General features: G+C 42.4%; 1 protein-coding gene across 1 annotated transcript in view; it reads right to left on the reverse strand.

Annotated features, from left to right (window-relative positions):
- LOC118811564 (E3 ubiquitin-protein ligase SH3RF3-like) overlaps positions 1-12228 on the reverse strand; it is a 243823-nt gene that overhangs the window by 17571 nt on the left and 214024 nt on the right. The window contains exons 7-8 of the mRNA XM_036575861.1: positions 11433-11680; positions 3716-4065 (exon numbers count right to left, since the gene is read on the reverse strand). Coding sequence (XP_036431754.1) covers positions 3716-4065; positions 11433-11680 — 598 coding nt within the window. The remainder of the gene's footprint in view (positions 1-3715; positions 4066-11432; positions 11681-12228) is intronic.

Below are 12228 nucleotides of genomic sequence, written 5' to 3' on the forward strand. Positions count from 1 at the left end.
GAGAAGAGCAAAACCGTAAGACCTCACACCATCAAACACGCAAATCACTCCACTCTGCAAGGAATACGAGCCGAGAAAATGACAACAATTTGACTGAACAGCAAGCTTCTTTCACACGACCCATAAAGGAGCTGGACAGTGTGACTATGTGGTGAGTGAACTGATGGCAAAGCGACTGCGGCCTTATTCTGAAGGTGTGCATGCTTGTGAAGGAGTGCATGGCTGCTGCTGCCCAAGTGCTATCTCCAGAGACTGTTTCAGAGCGTTAGCGTTTCACACTGGACCGTGTCGGACCATGTCTGACCGTACTGGTGATATAGCACAGGCTATTGAGAAGTCTCTTTAAGATTCTGTCACGGATTTCTAGTTTTACCTGCTGGATTTAGACGACAGATACACCAAATTTGAGCCAGCTGGCAATTTTTGTACGTGGAATTATGGCAGATTTTGAGACAAGAAGATTTACTTTCATTGGTGGGCAGCAACGATACAACCAGAGGTGAAGACATATTTGATAAACTAATATTATACAACAGTTAGTTCCGGCCACACAAGCTGATTGGTTGAGAAGCGTTCTAACTATGCTGTTATTTCACCATAACATCACGGTTTTTTCACAAAAACTGTATCACTCCGCTGAGACGCCGTTGCTAAGCAACGACTCTGACAGCTAGCTGTAGGAGACGCTCAAGACATTTGAACGTTTTTACTTCTTACTTTGCCACAAACAGAAAATGGACACTTTTAAGATCACATTTGCCCGACAGCCGATTTGGTCAGACTCTGAAGATGAGACGACACTAAATTCCCAAACTGTCATCACCACTGAGCAGCTTTTCAGTCGGCAGCTGAGACAGAAGAACAGCTACACAACCTGGAATCAGCCAGAAATGAACCCAACACCATTCGCCAAACTAAATGGGCTGTAAGATGCTTTACAGACTGGCTGGAACAAAACAACATTAATACTGATCTGGCAAAAACTGAGCTGAACTTGATATTGCGTCAGTTTTATGGCTCAGTCCGATTTGGTCAGACTCTAAAGGTGAGACTACACTAAATTCCCAAACTGTCAGTTGGTCTGTTTAAGGAGCTGGAGAACGAACTGCTGGCTGTGCAGCGAGTGGGCGGAGCTCGTTACTCTGACGTAGCAACAAGCTGCTCGTTAAGGAACTATAATTTGGTGAAGGAACTGCGAACATTAAAACATATTAAACGCCGCGTTCACGGCCCAGTTTATTAATTTATTACTTTATTTATTTAACTGTTGTATAAAAGCGATAGAACACTCGAGGAGTGTGTTATCGCCAATAACATCACGTCTGCGATAACACACTCCCTCTCGTGTTCTATCGCTTAAATAAAAATACAGTCCTACGGTTTATCAACAAACTAAGTGGAACGACAACAGACGGTGCACCAGCCATGGTGGGGACAAAGACACATAAAGACACTTTCACTGAAAGCTTGGAAACAGACGATGGGGACGGGGTCTCGTCCTTTAAATAAAGCGTGACATTGTTTAGTTCTCAGCAAAAGCAATCAGATGGCACAGAAACGATCCGACCAGACTGACAGACGGATCGCCAGCGGAGCCGCTTCACTCGGCCGGTCTGAAAATTAATAGATTTGCATAATGAGTCTATAAGTGCGAGAGAGTGGAGTTTATAATGAGAAAGCAGAGGACGGAGGAGGGAACGAGAATGTGCTGATGATAGAGAGAACTAAGGTAGGAAAGAGGCAGAAAAAGTGGAATTCAGATTAAATTTCAATTTAACCCCAATGTAGCCGATCAGCCAAGACACACCCGGTGAGGGAAGTTTGCTTCTTTAGTTTTTGCACTAGTTGCACTCTATTTTCTTGCAGTCATTTCTTGATTTGAGCAGCTTAACAACATTTTGTCGCAAATCACTGCTGTTTTCTCTGGTGTTTCTCATGGTGAGGGATAACTAAACGAATTTGTCATCTCATATTTATACCCCAGTGAAACAGGAAGTTATGACCATTTAATTTCCATTCATATTTCAGGTAGCGATTAGGAACACTTAAAAATATGAATGGAAATATACACATAGACTTGACACAAATACTTATTTCATGATAAGATGCAGATTTTTTCTTTCATCACTGTACTTCAAATAAAGGTTAGATTTTTGTTAATATTTTGACTGAAATATCCAAAGGATACAGAATAAAGAATGTTTTTTACAGCCTGTTTTTACTCATGGTTTCTAGGGGTGCCAATATTTGTAGAGGGTAAATCATGTTGTATTAGCAGCAGTTTGTAAAGATGTCATGGAGCTTCACATGTAACGGAGAAAGCATGGTAACACTTTATTTGGAGTGGTTCTTTGTAAATGATTAATAAACTCTTAACAGATTATCAGTAACACATCAACAACATATCAGGCCCTAATCCTAACCCTAACCTTAACCGCAACCCAAAACCTAATCATAACCCTCACCCTGGCCCTAATCCTAACCCTAACCCAAAACCTAATCCTAACCCTCACCCTGGCCCTAATCCTAACCTTAACCCAAAACCTAATCCTAACCCTCACCCTGGCCCTAATCCTAACCCTAACTTTAACCTCAACCCAAAACCTAATCCTAACCCTCACCCTGGCGCTAATCCTAACCCTACCTTTAACCTCAACCCAAAACCTAATCCTAACCCTCACCCTGGCGCTAATCCTAACCCTACCTTTAACCTCAACCCAAAACCTAATCCTAACCCTCACACTGGCCCTAATCCTAACCCTAACTTTAACCTCAACCCAAAACCTAATCCTAACACTCACCCTGGCCCTAATCCTAACCCTACCTTTAACCTCAACCCAAAACCTAATCCTAACCCTCACACTGGCCCTAATCCTAACCTCAACCCAAAACCTAATCCTAACCCTCACCCTGGCCCTAATCCTAACCTTAACCCAAAACCTAATCCTAACCCTCACCCTGGCGCTAATCCTAACCCTACCTTTAACCTCAACCCAAAACCTAATCCTAACCCTCACCCTGGCGCTAATCCTAACCCTACCTTTAACCTCAACCCAAAACCTAATCCTAACCCTCACCCTGGCGCTAATCCTAACCCTACCTTTAACCTCAACCCAAAACCTAATCCTAACCCTCACCCTGGCCCTAATCCTAACCTCAACCCAAAACCTAATCCTAACCCTCACCCTGGCCCTAATCCTAACCTCAACCCAAAACCTAATCCTAACCCTCACCCTGGCCCTAATCCTAACCCTACCTTTAACCTCAACCCAAAACCTAATCCTAACCCTCACCCTGGCCCTAATCCTAACCTCAACCCAAAACCTAATCCTAACCCTCACCCTGGCGCTAATCCTAACTTTAACCTCAACCCAAAACCTAATCCTAACCCTCACCCTGGCCCTAATCCTAACCTTAACCCAAAACCTAATCCTAACCCTCACCCTGGCCCTAATCCTAACCTTAACCCAAAACCTAATCCTAATCCTCACTCTGGCCCTAATCCTAACCCTCATATGTTTTTGACATGTTACTGAGAGTCCCACTCAAAGCGCCACACGCCAGCCACTCTTCCATCTCGGTAGCATCGTGTAATAGGAGCAGGACTGTAAATGAGATTTTCTGTCAAACCATCACTTTAATGGAGAATGAATGCACGTACACAGTTGACCATACAGCAGTGGAACCCAGTGACCTGTCCACTCACCTTCTCGGCTTTCTTCTCCTCCAGTTTGGGCAGAGCGGTGGCCCCCTGCGGCTGGGCGTGTGCGTGAGGGTGGGCGTGTGCGGGGGACACGGGGATGGCCGCACCCTCGCCCCCGTTCAGCAGGGCGGCGGTGACGTTGGGGGGCGTGATGGCGGCGGCGGCAGAGTTGAGGGGGATGAGGGGGCGGGGCGTTGACGAGATGATGGAGGGCATGCCGGAGTGAGACTGGGGTGGAACCACCATGGAGAGAGGCCGGCCGGGGGACGGGCCAGGGGAGCGAGACGGGGAACCCTGCGGCCTCAGCGGGGAAACAGACACAGTGGGGCGCTCAGGACTGCCACCTGCTGGAGGACTGTGGACTACAGAGACAGAGAGACACAGAATTATACTTAAGATTCTGATTCTTTTTGTATTATTTTTTTGGGCTGTTGAAGTTAATACATTAATAATGCAACATAATTTATTGTCACAAATGTTTTAACGCTGTTCGACCCTTGGACCCATATGTAGTAGTGCAGGCTGAAGCCCAGCTGTATGTTGCTCTGATAGCTTGTAACAATAGAAGAACCCTTTTTGGTGCTGTACAGAACCCTTTACAAAAAGGTTCTATATAGAAACATCTACAGAATATTTTCTATCAATTTGAAGAACCCATTCATGATGCAGAGAGCCCTTCAATCATAGACAGGTTTCTTAGAGTGTTCATGGTTTTACATAGAGAAAAGATATTTTATTATAATTCAAATTTAAAGTCAATTCAAATGGAATTCATTACATTGCTATGTAAATAAATACGTTACTGTGTGATTATGTTTAAATTATGTCATCAATGCTGTACATACTTCGATTTGCATGTTTCTAAGTCAAGAAGCTGGTGAGAAGCAGATGTTAAACCAACTTCTAAGACTGAACTTTGGAGGTGTGTCTGCAGATTCTTTGAGGAACTGAAAGTGAGGCTCCTGAAAAGAATGGAAGCTGGAATGAAGGTGAAGAGAGACTCACTAAAGAATGAAACAGCTGATATTAAGTTGTGTAATTTTCTGTTAAGTACATGTTTTCCGCTTTTTTCCTGACGCTGAAATAACTTGACTTAATGGCTTTACTGGAAATTGGATAAATGAAGGGCCGTTTCTGGATCATTTTGAACCATTCTGAGTTTTTAATGCGCTGAAAAAGTAATCTATAGATGAATTAGTTAATAATTAATGATAGTTTTCAGCTGCTCTACTTCCAAGGGTTATCTTCAGCAGCTGATGAGCAATCTCTGCTGAGGCTGTCGTCCCTCACTCTATACACTGACCTCCTCATCAAAAAGCCGGTCATACATCCGGCAGACGTTTGGCGGTAAACATCTTTGAATAATGCTTCTCGCTGGTGGAATCGACTGAGGCGGCATCTGCAATTTTGTCGAAATGAAAATGCGGAATGAGAACTGCGGAGATGAAGGTGCAGGAGTTTACATTTATTTCAGGAGGCGGACGACGCCCATTCGTTTGCATTTAGCTCTGTCTGACTGACTAACGGATGCCTCGTGGTGAAACTCCGCCGGCGTTGAGTGATATAAGGTCTGTCTGGAGTTCTGAGGGATCTTCTCTGGCAGGTTAGAAGGATGTTGGAGGAAACAGGCCCACACTGCGTGGTCAAAAGGAGTTTTCAAAGAAGGCTTTCTTCCTCCAGGCTATTTCAGCTAGAGTGTGACTGTGTGGGTGTAGTAACAGCTCCCAGCCACTAGGGCTGCAGTGTTCCACATAATATTTTTCCAGCAGACACAACCTCAACCTCAAAGGCAGGCACGCCAATCTGGTGACCTTCCAGGCCAAAGTGCTGTGGAGATCAGCGTTTATCCTCATCTGTCACTCTGAATTCAGTTAACAAAGGTCTGGCTAATTAGCTGATGAGCTGAATCAGGTGTGTTTAATGAGGCAACGTGCTGAAGTCTGCAGTGTTTTGGCCCACGAGGACTGAAGTCTGACACGGTGCTCTAAGGGCTCTTTATCTTTAATACATGTTGCCTACAATCTATTAATTTTATCCAGCATTGCTTTTTTAAATGTTTATGGTGCTCTGACATGAATATTCACCCGAGATGATCATTAGGGCTGCAGTCAAGTCAAATACAAGTCCAAGAATATCACTAGTCAAGATTGAGTCGAGTCTAAAGTGAGTCCATATGAGAGTGAGACCCAAGAATGAGTCCAAATTTCTCGGTCTTGGTCAAATTGTTTGGTGAAATCATTTAAAATTGCGCTAAATCCCAAGATTCTCACAGTTATTACTTTCATTTTGCTATACTCTTTAACCCTCTGGGGTCCTCGACTCACCCGGGTGTCAAATTCTCTGTCTCTATATCTGTGTCTGTGTCTTTGTGATGATCCAGCTCAGAAATCCACTTCAAACACTTTCTGAATCTGTAGAGTCGCCCTTTCCATTCCATCTTATCACGAGATCATACGAGACTCACATCCGGAGTTATGAGCCTATGAAGAGGGGCTGAGATACACGTCATCTGCCTCTCACCGTGTGGAACTGGTGGATTCGTGTGCCCGTCTACATTCTGTGTGAAACTGACCAATGGACACTCAGGAAATCACTAAGGACTGACCATCACGCCGGAAACCCTTCATTCTTCAGTCAGTCCACATCGGAGATGCATGTGAAATGGCGTGCAGAGAGTTGCAGTGGTTTCTCGTTATAGAGAGAGCTGAGATTGTTCTGAACATTCTGACATGGAACTCAGGGCCATCATGTTGAATCATTCCAAAAGATGAATTGAAGAAGACAGGCAAAAATCAGACCCCAGAGGGTTCACTGAACGTATATAATTACATAATGCTAAATTATATATCAGCACTCTGAGTTTTTGCCATTCAGTTCCCATTCTGAATGAATCCAACTGATGCTAATGCTAACTGGCTAAATCAAACAGACGATTTTGGTTTTCGGTTTCTTGAGTGCGTGCGTGAGTCGGTGTGTGTCGGTGACAGTTAAAAGAGAGAAATTACAAAAACGTGCAATTCTTATGTATATTTTATAACATTTTATGACTTATGTTTAATTTTTAAATTAAAAACTTTACTCATAAACTGCTGTCCCACATTTTTATGTCACTACCAAAACACAAAGAGCTTTAGCCACGCCCCTGCATTTTAGAGCAGGAAGTGAGGCTGCATCCCTGTCCCTCATGGCCACATGGTGAGCAGTTAGCAGTTCTGAAGTAAATGTGTCCCAAAGTCTGAAAATCAGTGTGAAACATTAAGAACTCTCACTACCGAAACATCTTCAATTAAGTAAACGTTTTGTGTTGTAGTGAAAAATATGATTGCTGGTCATGTACTGGCTGCGTTTTTGAGCTCAAAATGAATAAATGCTAAACCTGTCACTACTAAAAAAGTTGCTGCTGAAACATTCGTGAAAGTTTCAGTAGTGTTGTGATTGTTTTGGTAGTGACAAAATAGAATGTTCACTCATCTATTTTAATAAAATAAACATAATTAAGATTTAGAGCAGGGGACCCAAATCATAAGAAGAGCCATTTTGGCCTTTCAACAAAAATCAAACCACCTTGGGAGCCACAATATTTTATGTCCATTTTACCATCTCAGATGTAAATATGTCTCTGTATGTGCTGATGTACTAGTATAGGCTAAAAATATAAACAAAAACTCAGACTTACTTTGCTCTGCTTAAAGCTTTAGCTCAGCTATAGCTGCTTTTCTTACATCTCCAGCAGGAAACTTTTCCTCAGTAGTTGAACAGTTTTTTGTAAAATGTCTCTAAATGTTCGACTTTTTATGAGGCTGAAGTCGCTTCTCATTCACCAACTTCTTGTTTGAATTTTCCCGTTCCACCTTAAATGGTGCCTGAAGCACCAAAATGTAACTGCTGCACCATTTAAGGTGGAACGGGATAATTCAAACAAGAAGCTGGCGAATGAGAAGCGACTTCAGCTTTGTGACTTTTCAGTGTTTGTCAGTTTCTCGTTGCAGATTAAACGTATCAGGAAACCAGCTGGAGTGATTATAAACACAAATCAGTCCATTCGTCTCCAAATTATCGATGTTCATCTTAAATCTCTCTCTTTGCCGTTTCGTTGGCTACTAACTAGGCGAGACTGTTGTCTGTGTTACTATGGTGACCAGCAGTCTGCGCTGATCTTCAGGGTTAAAGGGTGAATCAGCAGTTCTACATTAACTCCAGAGTTTAAGACCATTTATTGTTAAACTGTGTTGAACGATCAGCAGAGCTTTATTTTACTGTAAAGGAGGATTATTTTATTTTTACCTACAAATCTGATTCTGCTGTAAAGCTGCATGCGGCTTCGGAGCCACACGTTGCCAACCCCTGGTATAAAGTCTCTCAAAGCATTTTAGTCTGAAGTCCAATTCAGTTAAGAAAGTCAGACATGTCTTTTCAACTCTGACAGTTTAGTGTTTTTGTATTTTGTTTTATTATTATTAGGTCTTGTGCAGGTAAATTGCCATGGTTTTGATATTGAACTCCTTCCTGTTTAATCCTCGGCTAAAAGTGCATGCGTGAACAGGCCTTTAGCACCTGTTTTGTAGCTAAAATGCTAAAATGTCAGCCTCAAGGCTATCAAGTTAGTTTGCCACGGCAAACTATCGGCCTCCACAACTGTTTTTATACAAAGGATTAACTGATGTTTGTTCATTTTTATAAAAATGTAATTCAAGCACAAACACGCCCATGCGTACGTTCTTGCATGCTACCTCACTAAGGGGTCCCTCAAGAGGCGTTTACCTGGCAGTCACACAAGGCTAAACACCAGACTCTCAGCTTTTCCGAACGAGCTTCTCGTAGTCCCGCGAAGTTGAGGAACCCAGCAATTACTGCCAACGCAGCGCGGCAGGGCCTTCATTACAGCGGACAGCTTATCGGAGCTTTAAAAAGCGTTAACAAGCTCCTGCGCTCCTTAACACTGCCTCCTCATTCACACAAACACACGGTCCATCTGCCCTGAAGAGAGTGTCACGCCGCAGGCCTCACTGACAGCAGATTAGCCAATGTGTGAGTGTGAACAAGAACCCTTGACCTTGGCGAACGCCGAACTTAACGCGCGCAGTCCGCTATGCGACAATTAGCACTGGCGCTGCATGGCTGAGAAAAAGGTAGAGCAACGCTGGGGTCCTTTATTTTAGACTGACTGCAGATGTTTAGACTACAACATCACTGAGGACAGAAAGATTCACAGGCTGTTCCATGGCTCTGCAGGGGTCGAGCGGCCTGGCTGTAAACTATAAACTCGTGTTTATATGCAGCACCATCAGTCTCGGCTCTTCGTGACCTTGGCTAGTGACGGCTGTCAGAACTCAGTTCAGTTGAGAAGCTCGTCGTGATTCGGTCTCAGAGTGGCTTAGCCCTCATACTCAGGCTAATACATCGGCAAAGAGTCCACTTACACCAAGTCCCTCAAAATTTCTTGGGAACAGCCCCATGTTTTCCAGCCCTGTGTTCCCTCTTTGTGATTTTGGAATCATCCCTAAATTCCCAGGGTCCTACATTCTCTCATTGAAATTTCATGGGGAAACAGCTCTGTGTTCTCACGATGCCTCCATCATATTAGCATTAATGTAACAGTAACATCCACCCCTCTGGTTAATTTACAAACATGCTATTCTGATGTTATAAAACCCAGTTCAGCTCATATGAAAAAAACTTTATTCCAGATGAATTTATCACACATATTTTTACAATGTATGAAAATGGCCACAATGTATTTGTTAAATGTATTTTTTTAATGTATTTGTATTTGTTATATTTTTTCTATTGTATATAGTTTTATCAAAGGTTACAGATATAACTAAATATACATGAACTGATTGAATGATACTGACTTCTGTGATCTGCATTGCACCTTACATTAACCATGTGCACCAATCAGGCATAACATTATGACCATGTCTACGCTTATTGTCCATTTTATCAGCTCCACTTACTATATAGGTGCACTTTGTAGTTCTACAGTTACAGACTGTAGTCCATCTGTTTCTCTGATACTTTGTTTTGGAGTTTTTAAACACTGTGTCCACTCACTGTCCACTCTATTAGACACTCCTACCTTGTCGGTCCACCTCGTAGATGTAAAGTCAGAGACGATAGCTCATCTGCTGCTGCACAGTCTGTGTTGGTCATCCTCTAGTCCTTCATCAGTGGTCACAGGACGCTGCCCACAGGACGCTGTTGGCTGGATATTTTTGGTTGGTGGACTATTCTCAGTCCAGCAGCGACACTGAGGTGTTTGAAAACTCCAGCAGCACTGCTGTGTCTGATCCACTCAGACCAGCGCAACACACACTAACACACCACCACCACGTCAGTGTTACTGCAGTACTGAGAATGATCCACCACCCAAATAGTACCTGCTCTGTGAGGGTCCATGGGGGTCCTGACCACTGAAGAACAGGGTAAAAGGGGGCTAACAAAGTATCAGAGAAACAGATGGACTACAGTCTGTAACTGTAGAACTACAAAGTGCACCTATATAGTAAGTGGAGCTGATAAAATGGACAATGAGTGTAGAAATGGAGGAAGCTCTGATTAAGAGGGAGTAATATGAAGGTGGTATAATAAACTATATTATGATTTAAAGTGTATAATGTTTTTTGTTGTTAGTGATTGAGTGAGCCGCAACCGCTAACACATATAATTTGAGTCGAGTCTTGCTGTGTGACCACTGTTATGAGTGCTTAACCCTTAGAAATAGAAATAAAAGATTATTGTTTTGCTGTTCTATTAAAATGTAATTATGCAATTATGTGATTAGTTAAGTAGAACTGCAGTTTCGTTTAATTTACATTCTGTAAGGACAGATTCAGAGTCTGTACGTCTGACCTTTTCTGTTTGTGTTGATGTCAAAAAATGACAAACACAGCAAAAATTTGAAAGGATGTTTTTTCTTTCTGACTTTACACACAATATGTTTTCATCCAATTCAAAAATAATTAAATATACATTTCTACGACTTTGTATTCAAAAGATTTGTATCTGTAGCTGTTTTCATCGTGATTTACAAGTCAAGTCAATAATACTTTTTAAATAAGTTTGTTCCCTTGTCATAGCTAACTTAAAGGGGAATCCCACCAATCTTATAAAATTTCCATATAATTAATTGGTTTTGAAGTAAACAGAGAGGTTCAGAGCGGTTTGGTGTGAAACGTCAGAACTGTTCACAGTGGTGCTGATAGGAACCAGACGTCCACCTCTAAAAGCTCCCTCACAGAAAGTTACTACATTACACGGTTATGAATTCACTGCCTGATGACTGAGACACTGATTTTATGATGGTTCCGAGAAGATTTTTGGCCTTAAAGTCCATTCATGGTGGAGGGATACATAATATGCAAGGTGTTGTGAGGCAAAATAGTCCCTGAAGAAAAGTATTTTTTTCAGGTTTAACACTATGTAAAACTCAGGAGACTCGTGTAGGTTCACTGGTGGTTCTGGATAGTAAATAAAATGTCTATATTTGTGTTGTAGTCATGGTGACCCCTGGTTCCTATCACCACCACTGTAAAGACATCTGAACCATTTCACACCAAACCACTCTGAATGACTTTCTACACTGAACTGTGTAGAAAGTTTAAAAATCAGTGGACTTCCCCTTTAAGCTATAAAGAGGCAGCCCAACAACTCGAACTCTACACCTAAAACCACATCACAGCCTGAACCTGCCGCTCTGACGATGCTGTTTGAAGGAGTTGTTACTCACCCAGCTGTGCTGGTGGCCGGACCTGGCTGGCCGGCTGCTGGCCGCACATGCGCAGGCAGTTCTTCAGGTGCGGAGAGGACGAGGATGAGGACGATGAAGGGTTGGCCAGCGGCGTGGCGGAGCGGGAGGCGGAGCTGAGCAGGACGGGGCTGGAGGGTCCCGGAGAGCTGGGAGAGCCGGGAACGGCCTTAACCGCCGGAGACACTCCAGGCAAACAGGCACGCGACTGCCCCACCGCAAACGGAGCCCTGCGGACACAGAGAGCGGCTCACATGCGGTTCTGTTAAAATTATAAGTGTTCTATTAAAGAACCCACACAGTGGACAACTGAACTTCCCTCACCTTTTTGAAATAAGTGTTTTATGATGTATGTAAACACTGCTGGTTTAAAAATGTACCATTCATATATGGAAACTAAGCTGTAAAAACAGGCCATCCTGAATTCCTGTCTTTGTGATGTCACAAAAAACAACATATTTTTATTAGAACTTCATTCTTGTTCATTTAATCAGAACTTCATTCTGGACTTTATTTTTATTAGAACTTCGTTCTGGATATTAATTTTATTAGAATGTCATTTTTGTTGTTAATTTTATTAGAACTTTTTTCTTGATATTATTTTTATTAGAACTTCATTCTTGTTGTTAATTTTATTAGAACTTCATTCTGGATGTTAATTTTATTAGAACTTCATTCTGGATGTTAATTTTATTAGAACTTCATTCTGGATGTTAATTTTATTAGAATGTCATTCTGGATATTACTTTTATTAGAACTTCATTCTGGATGTTAATTT

Source organism: Colossoma macropomum, unplaced genomic scaffold, assembly GCF_904425465.1.
Source record: "Colossoma macropomum unplaced genomic scaffold, Colossoma_macropomum, whole genome shotgun sequence".
Classification (NCBI taxonomy): Eukaryota; Metazoa; Chordata; class Actinopteri; order Characiformes; family Serrasalmidae; genus Colossoma; species Colossoma macropomum.